General features: G+C 49.3%; 1 protein-coding gene across 1 annotated transcript; it reads left to right on the top strand.

The window, feature by feature from the left end:
• The first annotated feature begins 11,042 nt into the window (after window positions 1–11,042).
• On the top strand, window positions 11,043–22,973 carry RHOG (ras homolog family member G). The gene is made up of 2 exons (XM_043480947.1): window positions 11,043–11,174; window positions 21,763–22,973. Exon 2 carries the CDS (start codon window positions 21,823–21,825, stop codon window positions 22,396–22,398), a length of 576 nt encoding a protein of 191 aa, XP_043336882.1. The 5' UTR covers window positions 11,043–11,174; window positions 21,763–21,822; the 3' UTR covers window positions 22,399–22,973.
• Window positions 22,974–23,297: the final 324 nt, after the last annotated feature.

Raw genomic sequence — 23,297 nt, forward strand, 5'->3', positions numbered from 1 at the left:
GGGGCCTGCTAGTGTTTTCAGAAGGAATGATGCCAGAAAAACAAAACGAAGCATCTAAACCACTATAGGTAAAATTGCCCCACACATTCCTAAATGGCCAAAGGTCCCCATATCTGTCTTCCTGACCTCCCCCCCGCCATCCATGCTAAGTAGGATGCCCTCCCTTAGCTCTCTCAGCCCGTTTTCCTACCCGTCCCCCAACCCACTCCCCTCTGAGGTTTCTGCGGGTAGGGCCTGTGTAGGTTCCTCCCTGCATCTCACTCTCCCAGCTCTGCGTGTGGCTTGAGGGTGTTAGCGACTTGAGAACGAGTGCCCCTATGAAGAGGGAGAAGCGCTGGGCCTCCCTCCACACAGCCTGCACTTCCTGTTCTCTTCTCAAGTGTGCTGTCAGCAGATCTTTACTGAAACCTGCTCTGTGCCCTGCCGTGTCCTTGGCACCGGCGGCAGGAGAAGGGATTAGGCCCCGGCCCTACCCTGACAGTGCTAAGCCAGCTACCTGTTCTGAGCAAGCCATCTGAAGATCGGGAACACGGATTTGCCCAACAGCTGCCGGGCTTAAGAGTTAGGCTGTTAATATAAAAATACACCTCCGACGTCATCTACTACCACCCTCCCCACTCTCTTATTAAACTTCAGTCACACTGGTCTTAAGTTCCTCAAGCACATGGAATCTCAGCCACCTCCCAGCCCTGGTAGCTACTGTGGCTTCTGCCTAAACACTCTCTTCCTCTCCAGGGCCCCCCATCAACTCCCTCACATGGCTGACTTCTCATTCTTCCAGATACAATTCAAGGGACTTCCCTGGTGGTCCAGTGGCTGAGACTCTGCACTCCCAAGGCAGGGGCCTGGGTTTGATCCCTGGTGACGGAACTAGATTTCACATTCAGCGACTTAAAGATCCTGCGTGCTGCAACAAAGATGGAAGATCTCACATGCTGCATCCAAGATCCAGCTCAGGCACATAAATGAATACATATATATTTTTTGAAAGATACAGTTTACGATCTTCTCCTCAGAAACTCCTACTCAGCCACCTCAAGTCCAAAATTGGACCATACACATATCTGTCTTCCACCACCCCACAGGATTATGACTTTTCAGAGGTTAGGGCCTGTGCTTTATTCATCTCTGGGAAATGGCCATCCAGTCACAGGCCCTGTACATAGTAAGTGCTCACAAAAGCTGATTGACATAAGTTAATTCCTTTGATTGTATAAATATTTATTGAGTAACAACTGTGTGTTGGAAAACTGGCCCTAACAGAAGATAAGCCCCTGATAGACTCAGAGCCTTAAACTCAAACAGCAAAGTGGGAAAATAGCTAATATTATTGAGAGAAGTAGATGAGAGTAATAGGGAGTAGTAGACACTGGGGCACCCTGGCGGCAGGCAGGAAGGTGGACTCAGTATTGCTGGATCATCTTTAAGAGAAGATGGAAGTCTGGACTTTTAAATGATATAGCCACTTTATCAACAAGGACCTACTGTTGACCTATGTGTTGATAGCACAGGGAACTCTACTCAACATTCTATAACAACCGGCTCAATGGAAGAGAATCTGCCCGTCAATGCAGGAGGTTCAAGTTCCATCCCTGGGTGGGGAAGATTCTCTGGAGTAGGAAATGGCAACTCACTCCAGTATTCTTGCCTGGAGAAACCCATGGACAGAGGAACCTGGCAGGCTACAGTCCATTGGATCACAAAGAGTCAGACACGACTGAGTCACAAATACACATGCTCTAGAGCCCAAAATTGCAATCACTGAGCCCGCCCTAGAGCCCAGGCTCAGCAACAAGAGAAGCCACTGCAATGAGAAGCCTGCTTACTGCAACTAGAGAGTAGCCCCCACTCTCCACAACTAGAGAAAAGCCTGCACGGTAACGAAGACCCAGCACAGTCAAAAATAAATTTCAAAAATTATTTTTAAAAATTTATTAAAAAAATATTCTGTAATAACCTTTATGGGAAAGGAATCTGAAAAAGAATGACTATATGCATATATACAACTGAACCACTTTGCTGTACACCTGAAATGAACACAACATTGTAAGTCAGTTATACACTGATATAAAATTAAAATTAAATTTAAAAAAATTTAAAAGACAAAAAAAATGATACAGCCCTTTAAAGGTATGAAACCCTTTATAGGCCACATCAAGCACATCTGTAGCCTACATTGATCTCAGACTATACATTTATAATTTCTCCCTGAGCCAGTCCCCCTGCCTGTGCACTCATTTGTCTAAGAAAACACAAAAGAAAAAAGGAAAGTAAATCAAGCTTAATACAACTCTTTTAAATTCAAGTGCATCCTGTTTATAATAGCCAGGACATGGAAGCAACCTAGATGCCCATCAGCAGACGAATGGATAAAGAAGCTGTGGTACATATACACCATGGAATATTACTCAGCTGTTAAAAAGAATTCATTTGAATCAGTTCTAATGAGATGGATGAAACTGGAGCCCATTATACAGAGTGAAGTAAGCCAGAAAGATAAAGAACATTACAGCATACTAACACATATATATGGAATTTAGAAAGATGGTAACGATAACCCTATATGCAAAACAGAAAAAGAGACACAGAAATACAGAACAGACTTTTGAACTCTGTGGGAGAAGGTGAGGGTGGGATGTTTCAAAAGAACAGCATGTATACTATCTATGGTGAAACAGATCACCAGCCCAGGTGGGATGCATGAGACAAGTGCTCCGGCCTGGTGCACTGGGAAGACCCAGAGGAATCGTGTGGAGAGGGAGGTGGGAGGGGGGATCGGGATGGGGAATAAGTGTAAATCTATGGCTGATTCATATCAATGTATGACAAGACCCACTGAAATGTTGTGAAGTAATTAGCCTCCAACTAATAAAAAAATTTAAAAAAGAAAAAAAAAAAAAAGATGGTAATGATAACCCTATATGCAAAACAGAAAGAGAGATACAGATGTACAGAACAGACTTTTGGACTCTGTGGGAGAAGGCGAGGGTGGGATGTTTCGAGAGAACAGCATGTATATTATCTATAGTGAAACAGATCACCAGCCCAGGTGGGATGCATGAGACAAGTGCTCGGGCCTGGTACACTGGGAAGACCCAGAGGAATTGGGTGGAGAGGGAGGTGGGAGGGGGGATCGGGATGGGGAATACATGTAACTCCATGGCTGATTCATGTCAATGTATGACAAAACCCACTGCAATGTTGTGAAGTAATTAGCCTTCAACTAATAAAAATAAATGAAAAAAATAAAAATAAAAACTTCTAATGAAATAGCAGATTTTATACCTTGGAACCTCCTAAAATATTTTACACACAATAAAAGGTACTTGCTGACTTTTCCCAAAAAAAATAAAATAAAATAAATTCAAGTGCATCATTTCTCTTAGCTACCATGTGATTTCTTTGGGGGTATGGGTGCAAAACCCATTTGGTAGAAAGAGCTGGGGTCTTGGAGGCAGGAAGCAAGAGTCTATTACCAATTCACACCAAGACCTTGAGACTCTTAGAGCCTGTTGCATTTCCTGTGAGGCTAAAATGGTGTCTGGGAACTAAAAATAGAATTAACCGTATGCTGCAGCAATTCCACTTCTGGGCATATGCCAAAAGAAATTGAAAGCAGGGTCTCAAAGAGATATTTGAAAACAATTCCCGTTTTCATAGCAGCATTATTCACAATAGCTGAAAGGTGGGAGCAACGCAAGTAAATGTCCGTAAATGGATGACTATATATATACATATACATATATATATATATATGCAATGGACTATTATTCAGCTTTCAAAAGGAAGAAAATTCTATATGCTACAACATGAGTGAACCTTAAGGACCTTAAGGACATTATGCTAAGTGAAATAAGCTAGTCACAGAAGGACAAATACTATATGATTCCACTTATATAAGGTTCCTCGTGCCTCATGCTAAGTCGCTTGAGGCGTGTCAGACTCTTTTAGACTTTATGGGCTGTAGCCCACCAGGTTCCTCTGTTCATGGGATTTTCCAGACAAGAATACTGGAGTGGGTTGCCATGCCTCCTCAACGGGATCTTTTTTCCTGACCCAGGGCTTGAACCTGCATCTCTTACATCTCCTGCATTGGCAGGCAGGTTCTTTACCACCAGCGATATAAGTTTCCTAGAGTCGTGAAACTTCATAGACACAGAAAGTAGGATAGTGGTCACTAGGGCTGAGGGGAAGGGATGATAGGGAATTGTTGTTTAAGATATAGTGTGTCCATTTAGCAGGATGAAAAGAGCTCTGGAAATTGGTTGCCAAACAATATGAATGTATTTAACACATTTAAAATGTAAATGTTATGTTATGTGTATTTTACCACAATTAAAAATAAATGGTGTCTGAAAGCAAAAACCATGGCCTGGACAACAGTAGAAGCATTCTTGTCTCATCTCTGACTCCCAGATCATGATGTGACATCAGAAAAGCTAGTTTCCCTCTGGATCTCAGTCTACCCAACTATAGGATGAGTAGGTACCAGGTTATTGATCCAGTTCAGCTTTAATATTCTGTAAGGTCGGAAAGGACTTCCCTGGTAGCTCAACTGGTAAAGAATCCGCCAACAGTGCAGAAGACCTGGGTTCAGTCCCTGGGTTGGGAAGATCTCCTAGAGGAGGGAATGGCAATCCACTCCAGTAGTCTTGCTTGGAGAATCCCCATGGACAGGGGAGCCTGGTGGGCTATAGTCCATGGGATCGTAAAGAGTTGGACACGACTGAGCGACTAAGCACAGCACAGCAAGGTAGGAAAAACCTGAGACCTCATGGATCTTTCTGGATCAGAAGCTGTGACTCTCACCTCAATTGACCTCACATTGTGTTCTCATGTAAGTGTAGCCTCTGTAAGAGCCCCTCACCACATTGTGAGTCTTAGGAGGAAGCCAAGAGATTGGTTTTGCTTTGTTTTTTCATCTCAGTGTCTTTTTTTAAAATGTTGGGGTTTTTTGGCTGCACTGAGTCTTCGCTGCCACATGTGGGTTTTCTCTAGTTAAGGTGTGTGAGGGCTTCTCTAGTTGCAGCACACAGGCTTAGTTTTCCAGCCAGGGATCAAATACGAGTCCCCTGTATTGGAAGGCAGATTCTTAACCACTGGACCATCAGGGAAGTCCCCTCAGTGTTTTCTTAAAACCTATATACCAAGCCTTTACCATATGCCAAGATTATCTCCCTTGCATCACTCTACATTCGGCAGATGTTGGCTAAATCAAACTAATTAAAATTTTTTTGCCTCTATTCCACTATTTGCAAGAGCTTTCACATCTATTATCTTAACTCTCCCTCACAAGACCTCTGCTAGATAAGTCAGAGATTACACTTATTCTACAGATGAAGAAACTGAACCTAAGAAGATGAATTGTATCATGTTCTCTTTCTCCTTTGGGATTTCCTCCCCATCCTTCAACTCTCAGTACAAGTGATATAAATCAGCCATGTCTTGACCACTGATGACAGTATAGCATGAACCAAAAGCTATGATTTGTCAAAATAATAATAAAGTCAGCTCAAAAGTCACCTTCCTTCCTTTGACTCCCTCCTTGGCTTACCTTGTCTCTCCAGTCTTCTGCTATACCTTAGGGTACTTAAATAGCTAAATTATGATTATCTAGTAAGTATCAGTCTTCCCCATTAGCTTCTGAGCTCATCAAGGACTTCATTTCATTTACCATTGTATACTCTCAAGCTAGGACCAGACTCAGTACAGAGCTGGTACTCAATAAAAGTGAATGAATGAATGATGTGTGTTCTTTAAGTAGCTTAGCTGTCCTTTCTCTACACCACAGGGTTTCTGATTACCAATAGCTTTCATCTGGAAAGTGAGAATCTTCAGTAGAAGTGTGCTAAAGGGTCCAAAATCTGCTCAGAAAAGTTTAGGAATCCGTGAGTTTAGGCGGTATTATCTATCAGTGCTGCTCCCTGGTGTCTAAAAGTGGCAAGTACAGCTATCACTAAGAAGCTGCCCAAAGTCTGGCTGAGTAGGGAATGAAGACAGAAATCTTGGCTTCTAACAATTCTTTCCAGGCCAGCTTCACAAAGAGAATCATCTCCCTTTGCAGAATCAGTTCTAGACTCTTAATGCCAATGTTCATTCATTCATTTAACATCTACTGAGCTCCTGTTTATAACAATCCAGTTCTTACCCCCAAAGAGCTCAGTTTTTAGGGGAAATATATAGATGAAGAGTAATTAGAACTTGTTGATAATGTCTTGAGAGAAATTGATGTGGGGCAGGTGAGGGAACACAGAATTACACAAGTAACTGCTGACAGCAGTCAGAAAGGCTGTGCACAAGTCTTTCAGGGAGGAGGAGGATGTCTGGAGTCACACTGCCTAGATTCATATCCTGGCTCTGCTGCATGACTCTGGGCAAGCTGAGCCGCTCCTGGAACACACCAGGGCTGAAGAAGAAAGAATTTCCCAGAGGGGAGTATGCCAGATGACCTGGGTACCACCCGGTTTGGAGAATCTCAAAGAAGCAAAGGTGCCCTGGAGGCAAACAGGACAACCATTGTACTGCCAGTCTGGGAGGAAGGACACTCCTGAAGGATTGGGCATGTGCCTAGTTCCCCCTCCCTCATCCAGTTATTTCCTTAGAGGGAATCAAGAACAATGGATCGGAGGACACAATGGATCAGAGGATGCCACTCCAGAAATGTGTTTCATTTGCCACTTCCCGTTGTTTGTTCTTTCTGCTATCTCCTGTTCTGTCCATCATGTTCTCATTTCATGAAATGAGACATTGTGTTTATCTTTGGGGGTAATAAGAAGAGTAATGAGGGGGAGACTCCCATTTCTACTCAGGCAGGTTGAGAAAGGGAAGACCAGGGAATTAAAAGACAGTTGAGTCCCTGGAGCCACATCAGAGAAAAAGAGCTCAGATATGTTGTATCAGACTGTAAAGTATGAGCCTACAAAGCAGGAGACCTGAGTTCGATCCCTGAGTCAGGAAGATTCCCTTGAGAAGAGAATGACGACCCACTCCAGGATTCTTGCCTGAAGAATCCCATGAACAGAGGAGCCTGGTGGGCTACAGTCCACAGTGTTGCAAAGAGTAGGATACGACTAAGCGACTAAGACTTTCAGATTTAGGGTTAGCTTGAAGAGGCTGGGACTAGGACTGAGCAGAAGATCCTCTGTGCCACTGGTGGGCCATAGCAGCTGGGACTCAGTGAGGACCAGGCTGGAAAGACCCATTTGAAAAACATCAGGGCAGGGGTGAGATCAGTGAGGGCCTTTCTCCTCCTCTCTGTCTCCATCTTGAGTTTTTAGGGGAACTGAGTCAGCTTTAGCACTTGACCTTGAGAAAGAAGGAAAAATTATCAGGGAGAATAACTTGAAAACAACATGAGTGAATGGAGAAATTAAGTAATGTTTATTCATTATACTCTGGGCAATCTGCTAGACTCTTGGTTTGCTTATTTCATTGAATCCTCATAATCCCACAAAGTACACAGTATTGACATTCTGATTTTAAAATGAAACTAAATGGCTCTATCATATACTCTTACAGCACTCTGTACTTTTGAATCATTACCTGTTTAAGATCTCTCTTCCTCGCCAGTTACATCAGGATAGGGGCTTGTCTTTTTGTTTTCACCACTACATCACTGGCATGTGACACTATACCTGGCCCAGAGGTTTTCGATAAATATGTGTTTAAGGAATGAATAAGAGAGGTCATGTGACTTGTCAAAAGCCACAAGGTAAGTGGTACAACCAGGATTTGAATCCAGGACCGTTTGCCTCCAGAACCTGTCTCTGACCTCGCTATCCAACCTCACCAAGTCCTTTTATATGTTGTCTCACTTCTAAATGTCCTAGCTCAGTGACCTTTTCCCTCAGCTGCTTGTGAACACGAATGTACACTGTCTACCAAGAATTCACCTATTCAGGGAAAGCAAATGAGAGAAACAGCCCATCTGGGGTTGTGCCCTCTTCCTACCCTCTTTGTCTCATTATCTTCTTCCTCCAAGAAGCCTTTGTAGACACTCCACCTGTCTACCTGTCTCCCTCTCCTCTGGCCTTATTGGCCCTTCCTAAACCCATGCCATAAAAGTAGCCTCAACTCACCTGGCCTCTGACGCTTCCATACATACTAGTTATGCGTTATTAAGGCAATTTTGTTCCACAATATACTGAAGGCAAATGTGTGCTCAGGCCTGTCTGTGCCAGGCCCAGTGGGTGGACACTGAGATGAATCAGACACAAACTCAAAGGACGTATATTTAGTGGAGAAGGCAGACATTAGACAAAGATACAATTAACTGGAGCACAAAGCAAGATGACCTAAATGGTATTAAAGAAGTATGAGCAATATGTTACATGCATAAACCTTAAATACTTAATGATTATTTTGAAGAACATATCATAGAAGGTCACAGCTCAAAGGGGTCATCTTGGTTCAACTCCTTGCTTTCCAGTGGAGGATTCTGGGACCCAGAGTAGGGCAAAACCTCATCTGAAGTCTCACAAGCCAGTCTGACTGAGCCAAGACTAGACTTCAGTTTTTCTGAAGCCTAGCCCAAGGCCCTTTCCTTGTCTGCGATTAGCTTGATATGTAGCAGTCCCGGATCCCATGAGATCATGATATTCTCAAAGCCAAGCTAGGTTCTCCCACTTAACCAGGACCAGGCATGAACAAGACCAATGCCTTAGGAAATGCAGTCATCCCAGGCTGCCAATCCAGCCTTTTGGTCTCCTGCACCTATCTTGACCGCTACGCTTCTAAAATTGACTTTCAAATATTTTTGCAGAAAACTATTTTTTAGTGAGCTTTTTATTCAGAACACTAGTATATAAGTTATATAAAAGCAAACCAATTCTAGTTGAAGGGAAGGAAGGTCAGAGCCCCACTCTTTTCCTACCCTCAAGTCCTGGGAAGAGAACTTGAGAAACACAGTTCAAAAACCTTTGTTCTAGGACACAATTTTTAATGGCTTCATGAAAGCTATTTTAATAGGTGGTCCTCCACTGAACCCTGTCTTTAATGGGAACTCACAATGCTTTCTTCATCATCAGATGCCAAGCACCAGCCACGGGCTCCCATTAGAATATGGAGGGAAATCAGATTTTCCCCTTGTCTTTCCTGGTTTCTTCTCCTCCTCAGAGAGGAGTATGTCCCAAGTGTTGTGGGGAGGGAGGAGAGAGACCCAAATTCTGCCTGGAGGTTCTGAGGATGCTTGAGCAGAAAGATCATGGAGAATGAATTCATCCACTCAGTCATTTGCCAGCCTGAATCTGATGGAGGCTTTAACATCTCTGTTCCCATACCCACTAGCTACATGTACCATCAAGCATTTGAAATGTGTCTAGCTAAAATTCAGATGTATTCTAAGTGTAAAACATACACTAAATTTCAAAGACTTAATACAAAAAAAGAATGTAAAATAGTTTATTCATTTTCATAATCAATAATTTTTATACTGATTACATGTTGAAGTTGAATGACAATATTTTGCATATGTTGGGCTAAGAAAAATATATTAGTAAAATTAAATTTTACCTGTTTCTTTTTAATTTAATTGGGGGAAGGACTTATAGCTGGTGGGATCTTAGTTCCCTGACCAGGGATTGAACAGGTGCCCCCTGCAATGGAAGGGTGGAGTCCTAACTACTGAACTGCCAGGGAATTCCTTCTTTTTACTTTTTAAAAAAATGTCAGCACTAGAAAATTTTAAGTTACATATGTGGGTCACATTTTCACTAGACAGCACCGGGAGAGACTACCAAGTGCAAGGCAGAGGTGGCGTGTGTGTGTGTGTGTGTGTGTGTGTGTGTGTGTCTTGTTGGAGGCAGTGGTCCATTAAGGACAGATTGTGAAAGGCTGAGTCTATTTCGCCTGGCAGTCAATACAGAAGTTAGGCGGAAGGAATAGAATGCACAAAGACCCAAAGATGTGGGCAGGCACGCTGTGTTTTGGGAATTCATTCTTACATTAACATGATTTTTAAAAAGAGGAAAAGAAGCATTTGTTGAGTGTTTACTGTGAGCCAGCCATTGGCAGCAGGCCTTTTACATCCATTCTCATCTTCACAACTACAGGATGAAGGGGATGTTATTCTGTATTGCCAAAGATAGAATGGAGGCTCAGAAAAGTTGAACAGTTTATTCTAGGAGTTGTTCTTCCTCTTTCTCTGGATAGCCTCTTGGAGACAAGGAGCCTTTCGTTAACTTCTCTGTTTTCCTCCACAGCACCTAGCACGCAGCCCTCCACGTGGTAGGCACTCAGAAAGTTTGTGTTGGACGAAGAATATTTTCTCAAGTCAGAGCTCCACGCGCAAGGCCTAGGAGCAGAAGCACCAGAGGGCGCCCACGAGCCCGCCCACCCGCCGGTCCCCAGGGCCCCAGCAGGATTCTGGACTGGGTGCGGCCATTCTGTCCCAAGCAGTTGCGCGCCCCAGCGAGAAAAGGGGGCGAGAGGAGCCCCACGTCCTGGCCTCGCCCCGCCTCTTCCCCGGAGCCCAGGCGCGCGGAGCCGCCGGGTGCGGAACGACGACACGACATCCTGTTTTTGGGGCCCGCGGCTCCGCCTGCGCCTCTGCTGATCTTGTCTTTCCCCGGGTGCTGACGCCAGCTCCCCTTCCCCCCGTCTCCGCACCCTTCCCAGGGGTCTGGGGCCTTCCCACTGCTGAATCACTGCCACCTCGAGCTCCCCCGGGGCTCGGGGCAGGGGTGGGGACTGTCCCAGCCGGACCCATTCTAGCCAAACCCCAGCCTGGGCCATCGCTCGATCCCGGGGCTTGACTGAAGGCACCAGGCCTAGGGGCGCCCGTTCTCAGCATCTTCTGGCAGGGGTGGGAAGGCAGGGAGATACGGTGAGAGGGGGACAAAACCCAAGCGCCTAGACTAGGGCCTCTGCTGGGGTGGGGGTGGCAAGAAGGAGACTGACCTTGGCCGCCCTGAACTAAAGGGCCTCAGAGGCAGAGGGCTGGGGTGAGGGAGCCCAGCACCCGGCCGGGGGCCTACCGGCTGGGGGCGACCCGGGGTGGGGGGGCCCGGCCCGCGGACTTCCTGGTCGGGCCCCGCCCCGGCCCGGCCCGCCCCCGCGCCCCGCCCCGCCGGCGGGCCCGCCCCCCCCACTTCCTCCGGCCTCCAGCTCTCACTTCCTTCTCGAGCCCCGAGCCGCTGCCGCCGCCCCCAGCTCCCCCGCAGCGGGGAGGGCACCAGGTGAGGCCCGGCACCGGCCGGCGGGCTGAGGGTCCGGGGAAAGGGAGCCCGGCCGGCCCGGGACTGGACGCCAGCGCAGGCCCGGGAAGTTTGGCTTCGGGAGGCCGCGGCTGGAGGTGCTCGGCTCGCTCCAAGTTGGGCGGGCGCGGCCGGCCGGGCGGGGCGGGGACGGGCACGGGCCACTGCGAGCCGGCGACGGCTCCGGGAGGGTGGAGGTTCCTGTACCGAGGGCGGCGGTACCGGCCCCCGGGAGCCGCAAGGGATCCTGAGGTCGGAGGGGCTCCCGCTCCGAGAGAAAAGTCTCTGAGGGGAAGAGCTCAGAGCTGGGAGATGGGACTCAGAGATGGGGTGCCCCCAGGAGTTGCGGGAGGGCTGTTCTAAAGTGTGTTGAGGGGAAGGGGCCCCTGGGCTAGAGAACTGCTTTGGCAGTTGTGACACTTGTGAGGTAGAGAGAGAGGCTGTCTCTTGCCTCTGAAGCCCTGGGCTGCGGAGAAGGAGCTCCTTCCCTGGAAGATCGAGGCCGGTCCAGACTGCAGCCCAAGGGTCCTCTGTGCTGAGGAGGGTGAGGGAGCCCCGGCCGACCCCAGTGCTTCTCTGTGTGAAGCATAACCTCTCCATCCCTGGAACAGAGAAACAAGTATTGTAGTGAGCAAACATCGGCTGTGCCTAGCTCGCCGGTGCCTGGCACTGCTCTTTGGCAGGGTAGACGGAGGAAGGGAAGGAACCAGGTCTTCCCCTGTGACAGAGTGGAAGGGCTCTTATTCGGAGGTGCTGATCATGGTTAGCGAGAGGGACTCACTGAGAGCAGGACTGTTTTTAGGAGATGGGGAGAATAGGACTTCTGGGAGGCCACAAAGACTCTAGCCTTGGAAAATGATGAGGAGCCATCTCCTAGTCTTCCCTCCCCGCCATTGTTAGTCCCTGAATTCTACAAGTTCTCATTCTGTCTTCCTCCATTCCTTCTTCAGACTCTACCCTCAAACCCTCTGTCACCACCTTCTCGCATCCTCTTCAGTTGCTTTTCCCCCAGACACACAGTCACGCCTGGCCCCTGCCCTCTCCCCTGCCCTGCTTCTCTGTTCATCCTTGTCCTCTTCCTGTGGCCTCCCTGCTCCCTTCCTTGCCCAGCTTCTGGCTCCTGCACACATATCCACCCTCTTGATTCTTCATCTGCCGTCCCTCTGATGGACCCCTGTCTTCTCCTTCCCTTTCAGTAACGAATCTCCAGCTTTTGGGAACCTTTCAGACCACCCTAGTTCAGAGAGGCGGGCTGCAGCCTCCCCTTGATAAAGTGATGAAGGGTTTGGAAAACCTCTGTAGATGTGTATGTGCGTGCAAGTGTCTACATGTCCATATCTTTATCTTTTGGAGACAAAATAACTGCCCTCAGCCTTGAGAGGGCCCAGAGCAGGGGAAGCTAGCAGAATGAAGGGAACCTGCAGTGGGTGAGGTTGTGGTTAGGTAGGAGGAAGCAGTCTGTAGCATTCGGAGTATCAGGGTAGAGTGACACAATATTGAATAGGACTGGTGAGAGAGGCCGTGGGAAATCGAAATCTCCCAGACCCTTAGGTGCTTGGTCAAGAGGCCAGGCCTGGAGCCTGGGGGACAACCTAAAGGTCCCTGACTCCATTGCTCACTGGTTCCAGCACCACCTGGTGGGGAGAAGGGGACCAGGTCAGCTAGGCATGATGGAAGGAAAGTGCAGGGTTCAAGAGGGAAGGCTATGGCTGGTTTAACTTCAATCTTAACTGTCTTAGTTCCAATTCAGGAAAAAAAGAGGGGTATGAGGCAAAGGTGTCTGCCTGCTCTTTCCTGCTGCTTCCAGGGCCTTCCCAGGCCAGGTTCCCACGTGCCCTGGGCTACATCAAGGCCTTGGTGACCAGGAAGCTCTCTAGAGTTCTGCTTATCCCTCTTCCTCAGGCATCCTTAATATTCCACCTCTCACCTAAGAGCCTATTCCCTCTCTTTTTGGAATTTATTCCGAGTCTAACTGAAATCCAGCCTGGCTGTTTGTAAGCCTTGCTGTCCCCATTCTCAAGCTCCTTTCTCAAGCCTTTGGGATGCATTCTGAGAGATCCTGCTTCCCTCTGCCTTCTCGGGTCTACTGGATTCATTTCTCTCCACTAGAGGAAGAGAAGTGGAGGAGAGAAAGTGCTACTTTTGTGGGCTTCCCAAGCACAGCTAGGTTTAAGGACCATTCCTGTACCCCGTTATGTCTCTTTCCCTTCTTACAATTGTCTTGCTCCCATGATTGTTTCTTCCTCCGCACTCCTGTCTGTCCTACTGACATTCTGGGAGGTGTAGAGGTTTGGCCCCAGCAGGAAGTCCCAGGGACCTGCATAAAAATCCCAGCTCAGGGGAGGACATATATACAAGGAATTTCCCAGCATCAGAGCTCAGTTAAAAAACCACCCAGGAGTCCTGACTTCCCACCTGCCAAACCAGTACTTATTTTAGATAACTGAGCAACCAACAGGATTCTAAGAGTAAAGATAGGATGGATGAAACAGGGGTTCTCCCAGACAAGACCTGGCCCCACTGAAGGTTTGAGCTAATTGCATGAAAGTCACCACCGGAAAAATATAACCAAGGTGGGAGAAATCTAAGTGGGGAAATATTTTGCAGAGGGTGGGGGTAAGGAATATGTACCTGCTATAGGAGGCTGCCATTGAGGTTTTGGCTAAAAAAACTATGGTCAGGGTCTTGACGTGAAGAGAAGTGACTCAGGTCAAGATCCTGGTTGAGAATCTAGGATACGGAGAGTTGTTTCTGGCAAGATGTTAAAGCAGATGAAGTAGCTGGTGTAAGTTTTTAGGGGGTCATGAGCAGGAAGATTTGAGAGGTTGTGGCTGTAGTGAGACAGTTGGGAAGATGATGAATGCAGGTAGCTGAGCAACTAAAAAGAAGATGGGGGCCCAAACTAAAGACCTCTCCTGCATACACAGTGTATACCTGTGAGTGGTGAGGCTTATAGGGTTCTGTGAAGAGGGAAACCAAAGACAAAGCCTGGGCCGCCTCCCCAGTACAGATTGGTTTTCCTGTCCAGGGTCCAGCTTCCTCTTTTGTCCTCATGTCATGGGGTAGGGCATCTCCCCCAGAGCTCGAGCCTAGAGGAGGCTCTCCTCAGCTGGGACAGGGTGGCTGTCTGTCCAGTAATGTCAGTTCTGAATTAAGGATGCCCCAGCACTGGCTAGGCATGAGGGCCTGGAAGTAAAACGGGCTCAGATGTCAAGCTGGCCCCTTTGGCCCATTTCCTGAAGGAATAAACCATGATGGGGTCATCCTGAATGAGGTCAGAGCGATGGGCCCATTCCCAGGCTAAAGGTCAGGAGACTCAGGTCCTTGTCCTGATTTGCTTGCAGTCCTGTATATAACTCTCATTAGCTTTCAGAGCTTGTGGCTCAGCTTCAGAAGTAAGGAGTTGCCTATCAATAGCTCCAAAGAGCATACGAAATACTGATAGCTCTGACTCTCCTTCCCTCAAGAGGCTCCTCAGAGCAGTGCCCCCGACTCTGGACCCCACCTTGAACAGGCCTAAGTAGCTGTCTGGGTGTGTGGCCCCTTTCCCCAAAGCACAAGAGCAGAGGCCAGAGAGTCAGGGACTTTGCCAGGGGACAGCAACATGGGGGAGTACCCGATGCCCGGCTCCAGCTCTGCCCCACTGACAGTGGAAAATAGATGCCGGAGTTTCCTCCCTGATGTTTTTTTCCCTTGTGGAAACCCCCTCAGGTCTGGGGCGGTGTTGAAGTGACTGGGCAGCCCTGGGTCTCTGGGTATTTTCAGGTGGGGAGGCAGGATTGGGAGGATGGCACTTCTGTACAGCCTCGTGTGAAATGAGCAGAGGCAAAGGAAGTGCCACTTCGCGGGCCTTCCGTGGGGCCCCAGGACTGCTGAGCTGCTGTTAGTGGGGAGGAGGAAGCAAGTGTTCAGCCTTCCTCTGTGCTGCCTGCTGGGGGAGGGGGGCAGCCTCCTTAGCCTGCTGCGCTGGCCCTGGGGCTGGCTGTGTGTGGAGCACCCCAGGTGCTCGGGCACCAGAAGAAGAAGGAGAGGAGCTGGGACTGAGTGAAAGGGTCCCAGCCTCCCACAGCCCTCCCAGCTATAGCTGTCTTGTACCCTCCTCCTCCCGGATCCCTAGTGGGTAGATTCAACTCCCTCCATCTCCTATTCTGCAGAGTGCAGGATCCTCCACAGGGGCTAAAGGGTGGAGAATGGCAAGAGGTGGAGAATTCTCCAGCGTGAATTTTTTTTTAAAGGCTGGGAACTAGGCTGTCTCGGGTTCTGTCCCTGCTGATGGGAGAAGGGGAAGAAAAAGCAAGACTCAGCCCTTGGCTTGGTCCCAGCCCCATGCTGACCTCATGTCTCCCCCAGCTTCCTCCTGCTAGCCCAGCTGCAGCCCCTTTGAGCCTCTTCGTACCATCGCTCTCCTACTCCCCCCTTCAAACAAACAGACAGACTGGCAGAACTTCTGAAGCTGTTTCTAACACTGACCATGACCATGACCCTGACCTCATCTTTGGCCAGCCCTGGTCTTCAGATATTCCCAGTCCTTAGCCTCATCAGTACCACTTTTCCTACCCATCTTCCTCATCGCCACTGGACTAGAGCTATGCCTGCTCCAACCCCTCTCACTCTTCCAGCTGAGGGACAGGGCACTCCCTCAGTTACCCTAAATCATACTCCTCAAGGGGAGGAAGTTAGTTACCCTTGTCTGGTGTCTCTTGGGCCTGGAGGCTCTTCCTTCTTCCCAGAATCAAAGTCTGAATTGATGAGAGAGGAGGTGTGTGTCAGTCTGCAGCTTTTGCTCAGCCCTCTGCTGGGCTTGTGGAAGTAGGCAGGACAGATTTCCCTCCTTATGAAGCTAGCGTTAGTTCCGCACAATGAACCTAAATAACAGTACTGGGGGAAGTGAGGCAGAAGAAGGGATGGTGTCCTTGAGAAGCTGGGGAATGGAGCTGGGCCCTGAAGGAATAGGAGGCTGTGGAGTGGGGTGACAGTGGAAAAGGAGCAGAATCCCAGGAAGAGGAACTCCCATGTGCAAAGACATGAAGGACAGATAGAGTTCATTCAGCGATTTACTGACAGCCACTGTGTGCTGTGCTTAGCCCAGGAAGACATGGCCAGGACCTTACCCTCTAGGCCCTCCCAGTCTAGTGACAAGAGATTTAGATAAGCTTCCACGTGACTGAGATAGAATGCACCTGTGAGAAAATCAGGACCCAGACCTTGGATGGAATAAGTCATTTGTGACTTGGGTGGTTTACAAAAAAACTTGCCTGGAGGAGTTGGCAGTGGTTGTTGGCTCTGGAGGACAAATTAGGGGATTGTTTGAGGCAATTGGAGTCTTCTGAGCTGCTGAGTGGTGGACTGAAGGGTGGAAATGGGGGAGAAATGCTGGATTCCCACCAGGACAGTGAATATGGCTACTTGACGTGTTTTACGGAAGAGAATGTGGAGGCTGCTTGTGGAGAGGATCTGGGTGATGTGGCCAGAGCCTAGGATCAGAATACCCCGAGTGATGAATTATAGTTAGAATGAGTTTCAGGGAGGACTGCAGGCGGGGATCTCCTGTGTCAGGGAGGCAGATTAGAAGGCTCCAGTAAGTTCCCACTGCCTTCATACTCCCCCGGCTCTTAGGGCCTATTCCTCCCCTCCCCCACTCCCAGTTGGGACACTTCCCCTGCTACAACTGCCACAGAGATCTGGCAATCAGGCAATATGCTGCTTCCTTTCCCTCCCCCATTCTGGGCCTGCCTGGGCCACACCCCAAGACCAGGCCCCACTGGGTACAGGCTAGGCTCTGGGGACTATGCTCAGATAGGATGAGCCCCTTGGACTGTGCTCCCTGCGGGAGCCAGGTCAAACTGGTACTGGGAGGAAAGATTCTTGCCTAGCCCAGTCAAGGCTTTGGGCTGCCACTCCTGTCCAGTAAGATTCAGCACTGCAGTTTGGACTATGGAGGTGTCAGTTCAGTTCTGGGCTTCTGACCTGTTTATGCAGACCTCAGTACCTGAAGCAGAAGCAAGCAGATCAGAAGCCTGTACTCAGATTTTTGGCGAGGAGGTCAAACTTCAGTATTGGTCAGAGGGACATCCACAAGCTAAGGAACTTATATGTGACTGCTGCAGAAGGAGAGTGACTCAGAGCCAAAGAAGGGTTATAAGGGTGGCCACACCGTGGAAGTTCAAAGAAAGCAGAATTCAGTAGCCTCGTGGTACCATGAGACTTAATCTAGGCCTCGAGTCAGGAAGATTTGAAAGGGGAGAAGGAGTGGCAGCAGAGAGAAGAACAAGAGGAAAAGTTCAGAGGCCAGAATGATCCTGGCCTGTTTACATAGGACAGTGAAGACCCCTCTGGAGAAGGGAACTCCCATTTCAAAGCATCTGCTTAGTTCACACACATTGTGTATCAATGCACTTCATCCATATAACAGCCTTATAAGGTTGATACTATTACCTAGCTCATCGTGGCAGAACTAGGATTTGAACCCAGCTCTGTGGAATGTGTAGAGTGCTCAGTCACTCAGTTGTATCCGACTCTTTGTGACCCCTTGGACTGCAGCCTGCCAGACCCCTCTGTCCATGTGATTCTCCAGGCAAGAATACTGGAGCAGTTGCCATTAACTTCTCCAGGGGATCTTGACCCAGGGATCGAACCCTAGTCTCCTGTGTCTCCTGTGTTGCAAGTGGATTCTTTATCTGACTCCAAAACCTTTGCCAGATTATGAAGAACTCTGAAAGCCAAGATGAGGGACCAGGCATGATCTGAATTAAGCTGGGACTAGAAAGCCAGAACAATATGGCTAAGACTATACTAACCTGCAAATGTTTATTTACATACTAAACAAAAGTTCTGTTTTTTTGTTTTTTTTTTTAAGTGACCTAGTAAATAAGTCACAGTCAATCCCCCAACCCCAGGCAGGCCATTGTCCTTGTCTGGCCTCCGACAGCATTGACTGACCCTTTGTCCGGCATGGTACAGGCTAGATCCTACCTTTTGAGCATGCGCCCTCCTTAAATGAGCTATGGGAACTTATTTGACCCAGTTCAGGTCATAGGTGTTCAGAGAAAAGAGTTGCCCTGGGAGAGGAGATAAGGGTCTGAGCTATCCTTGAATGGGGAGAATTGGGCTGCCGCCACCTCTCAAGCACCTGTGTACTCAATGATTCCAGCCTCTTGGTATGAAAGGCTTTGCCTTTGCCACCTTCTCTGTGCAGCCCACTTCCAAGTTTATAAAGCATATTCATCCCTGTGCTCAGGATCCTCACTCCTGCCCTTTGAGACAGGGAGGATGAGTTTTGTCATATGGGTCATACAAATGAAGAAACAGGTTCCAGGAAGGGAAGTGAGTTACTGGCTTAAGGTCACCAAGTCAGCTGGTAAGGGTCACTTGGAGGCTGTTGACACACTGAGGAAAACATAGGGCTTTGGATTGCAAAATTGGGGTCTGTGTTTAAAAAAAATGGGGTCTATGTTGAGTCCTGTGCTGACTAGCTGTGTGATGTTGAGTTATTTTAACTGCTCTGGGTTTGTTTCCTCATCTGTGAGTATGAATAGTACCAATGAGTAGTTAGAAGGATGAAAAAATGTAATACCATGTGATCTGTAAAGGGTTGTACCATGGAGGGCTTTAATCAAGGGGTAGAGTCAGCAGGTGATCCCAGGTCAGAGTCAGGGATCTGGTGCCCTTGGCCCTATGTTGTACTGCCTCTGCCCTGCCTGTTTCTGGACACTACCTCCCTCGTGATCCTTTTCCGGTGTCAGTCCCTGTTCCCTCCCCAGCCCGGAAGCTTCCTGCTCCCTCCTCGCTCCTTTGAGGGCTGATTTACTGATTGCTGGTTGATAACCCCTCCCTAGAAAGCTGCGTGGAGCCAGCTGTACTTCTGGTCTCTCGGGCCTTGTGACTGTCGGCCAGAGTCCCCTCCTTGCCTTCCTGCCTGGGCCAGCCCAGTGCTGGGCTCGAGGGGAGGGGTTCCTGGTCACAGCCATGCTCTGGCCTCGTGTGCTGCTACAGATTTACAGGCCTAGAGAGCATCTGCTTTTCGAGATGCTGGGTTCTCCTCAACCTTCCAGTGGACATGAGGAATGGCACCAACACCCCCCTCCCCAAGATGCTGTCTCTTTTCCCCCAAGGAAGAAGCCACAGAATCCTGAGAACATGAGCGTGCCCTGACTTGGGCTCAGGTGCCAAGGTCTTAGGCATTTGCTGACTGACTCAACCTTCCCACCCCCACCCTGTGCTCCCAGGGGCCTTTCCTATCTCCATCATCCTGTCCCCTGCCCCCGGGCTCCTCAATGTCTCATCTCATCCACCTAGTATCCTTGCACGGCTTTTTTCTCTCCATTTCACAGATTGGGAAACTGAGGCCCAGAGAGGGTAAGTGCCTCTTGCTTGGTTGCAGTGAGTTGGCAGCAGAGCAGCCCTGGGGCTAGGACTTGGCTGAGTTCTCTTGACTTCCAGTCTCAAATTCTCAAGTGCCCTGGAGGGTCCTTGTCTTCTTTCTGGACCCATACGCTTGAGGCCCTCTATCCACTCTCCTAAGGTTGAACACACATTTATTCATGCAAATAAGATGGAAATATTTTTACTGTAAACCAGAGAGGCAGCGTCATAGAATGAACTCACTTCCCTCCCAGCTGGTCCCAGGGGAAGCTGGGGCCTGGGAGGGAGCTGGGAGGGACTAAGCCCTGGATTCTCTGCAGGTTCCACACCACCAGAATTCCTTTTCTACTTTCCAGTGATGGAGTCCCCCTGCGCCTTCCAAATTTGATTTTTGAGGCTTTGGGACCAGTAGTTGAGAGGACAGGTCAGAGGATAAGGGTTGGCAGACCAGGGTACAGTTTTGCTGTGTATAAAGTGAAATGGAGAAGATGGGCCAGGGATGATAGTGCTTGGGTGGAGCAGGAGATAGCGAAGAGAACTGGGTGTGTCATAATGTCATACACAGAGCTGTCCCTTCCCAGGGAGCAGGGACCTGGTTGTGAGAGAGCTGCAGGGAAAGGAAGTAACATACTAGCCAGAAAAAGTCCCCCGTGGCTGAGAGGAAGTAGTCAATTAGAGGACTACCCTTGCCACAGCAGTATAAATAATCTCAGGGTTTCCGGAAGCTCTGTTCTGTTCCAGAACTCGGAAGAGCAGTTCCTCACCTCGAGGCCCTGTGGGCTGCAGAGATGACCGGGTGATGGTTGGAACGGGGACTCCTCTCAAACTTACCCCACTGATAATTACAGCAGCTGACTTATTTGCCACTTCCTGTGTGCCACGCCTCATGCCAGACACTCTCTACATGTTAGCTTATCTTATACTCTCACCAACTCTATCCCCATCTTACAGATGAGAAAATTTGAGGCTTAGGAAACTTAAATATGTTGCCTGAGAATCATCTTTGACTAGTTGGTGGAGCTGTGATTAGAATCCCTGACCAATCTGATACCAGCATGTCTTCTCAGTGATAGTACTTAATGACACTGTGTTCTCTGCCCAAAAGTCCAGAAGCCCCTCAGCTTCTTCAGAGGCACAGGCCATGGTCTCAGGAAAGAGGTAGAAGATTAAGGGGAAAATCAAATTTTTGTCTTATTCTTCTGTTCATCCTTCTTGGCTGGGCTTTAGCCCACCTTGAAAGAAGATGCAGATGTCTGGGACCCCCGGCCTCTGCCTCGCTCATCATTACACACCCAGATTCCAGACCAAATCCCAGCCTTGGCTCTGTCTCCAGTGTTCCCCTGCACTGAGTCGCCAGCCTGGCTCTGTGTGGCCAGATAGGGTTTCCCATGCTTCCAAGAATGATGGGTAAGCGCTCCCTCCTTTTCACCATTCCCAGGGCACCCTAGTTTGAGATAGGGTGGCTGCCTAGAGAATTGTGCCTCTTACTCAACAGGTTTCTCATTACACATTTCGGTTTGCAGTCAGTAGCCAAGATGTCATGTTTGGAATTAAAGCGTCAGTGCTCTAGGGCTGGTGGGCCCTGAGATGGGAGGCTTCACCCGTGGCTGCATCTCAGAGTGACCTGTGCCAGAAGCTGTCTCCAGTCTACTCAGCGGGAGGGGTGCATAGCTGATAGAGGATTGAGTAGATGCCTGCACGTGTGTACCATCCTTGTGTGTCAGTACTTCCTGGAGGAAAAAGAAAAGTAGCTAATACTTATTGAATGCTTATTATGACCAGACCCTGTACTAAATGCTTTATATATGTGTTAATGTATATAATCTTCACAACCACCCAATGAAGTAGGTATTATTTCATCCCCATTTTACAGATTAGGAAAATGAGACATAGAGAGGTTAAGTAATCTGTCCAGGGTCACAAAGCTAGGAGATAACAGAACCAGATTTTGACCTTAATCAGTCTGGCATCAGAACTTACATGCTTCACATAATATATTACACAGTAGTGCCAGCCTCCGTATCCTTGAGCATCCTTGCTTGGTCTCAGGACCTGTCTCCCATTTTGTGTCTGTCTGTCTGTGGTCTGGCTTGATGGGATTGCAGGATGGTGTCAGGTTAAGAGAACTGGAGCTGGTTCTCTTCTGTATGCCCCCATCCTTTCTTCCCAGGACTCCCTAACCCAGAGTATCTCTCTCTCCTGTCCACAGGTCGCTGCATCCAGAGGGGCCCAGAACGGGAAGGAGGCACAGCCTCCAGGTAGACCAACAATGCAGAGCATCAAGTGTGTAGTGGTGGGCGATGGAGCTGTGGGCAAGACATGCCTGCTTATCTGCTACACAACCAACGCCTTCCCCAAGGAGTACATCCCCACAGTGTTCGACAATTACAGCGCCCAGAGTGCAGTGGACGGGCGCACGGTGAACCTGAACCTGTGGGACACAGCGGGCCAGGAGGAGTACGACCGCCTCCGCACACTCTCCTACCCTCAGACCAACGTGTTTGTCATCTGTTTCTCCATTGCCAGCCCGCCCTCCTATGAGAATGTGCGGCACAAGTGGCATCCAGAGGTGTGCCACCACTGCCCTGATGTGCCCATCCTCCTGGTGGGCACCAAGAAGGACCTGAGAGCCCAGCCTGACACCCTGCGGCGCCTGAAGGAGCAGGGCCAGGCACCCATCACGCCGCAGCAGGGCCAGGCGCTGGCCAAGCAGATCCACGCTGTGCGCTACCTCGAGTGCTCGGCCCTGCAGCAGGACGGCGTCAAGGAGGTGTTTGCCGAGGCTGTCCGGGCTGTGCTCAACCCCACGCCTGTCAAGCGTGGGCGGTCCTGTGTCCTCTTGTGACCCTGGCACTCAGCTTGGAGGCTGCCCCTGCCCCTCCCCAACCAGTTGTGCCTTTGTGCCTTGGCGCCTTGTCTGCCCCCAGCTGTGCCTTAAGGACTAATTCTGGCACCCCTTGCCAAGGGGGCTCCCCGAGTGCCTTTTTCTCGTGAAGGAGGCCCACAGGGAGAGGGGCTTTGGGCCCTGCCCCACTCTGCTTGGGAACACCAGGAATTCTTGAAAGCTCACCCAGGCCGAGGACGGGCCCCTCCCCAAGAAGCCAACCAGGTGCCCCCTCCCCACTTCCCCCTACTGACCAGATGTTGCTGCCTATTGTGGTGCCTTCTCTCAGGTTAGGAGCGCACCGCCATCCCTAACCTCTTCCTCCCTGCTCTTCGATTGCTCCGCCCTCATGATGCGCTCTCCCTGCCCCAGAGAAGGAGCCACAGAATCCTAAGAAGATGAATGTGCCCTAACCTACCCTCATGTGCCCAAGCCTTAGCATCCGCTGACTGACTCAGCCCCACCCCCACTCCCTCCGGGCTCCTGGGGGCCCCTCCTACCCCCATCAGCATCAATAAAACCTCCTGTCTCCAAGGGCCCTGGCTCCTCCCTGTGTGCTGGGCATTGGGGGTTGGGCAGGGACCAAGCATGGGCTAGGGCTCCCCAGAGACTGGGAGCCTTTTGTTTCCTGCAAGAGGGGACAGGGGACAATAGACTTCATTGTGGTCCCCCCACCCCCCAATTTCCCTAACAAAGCTCTGGGCTCCCTTGGAGGGGCCCCAGTCTTGTCCTGGGGCCCAGCCACAGATTCTGCAGTAGTTTGGGATGCAAAGCAAGAGGAAAAACTTCCTTATCTAAGGCCTAGAAAGGGAGAGGCTGAGTCATCAGCCTGTAGATAGGTGCTCGCACAGTCAAGCACC

The sequence above is a fragment of the Cervus canadensis genome, chromosome 11 (genome assembly GCF_019320065.1).
Source record: "Cervus canadensis isolate Bull #8, Minnesota chromosome 11, ASM1932006v1, whole genome shotgun sequence".
Taxonomy (NCBI): domain Eukaryota; kingdom Metazoa; phylum Chordata; class Mammalia; order Artiodactyla; family Cervidae; genus Cervus; species Cervus canadensis.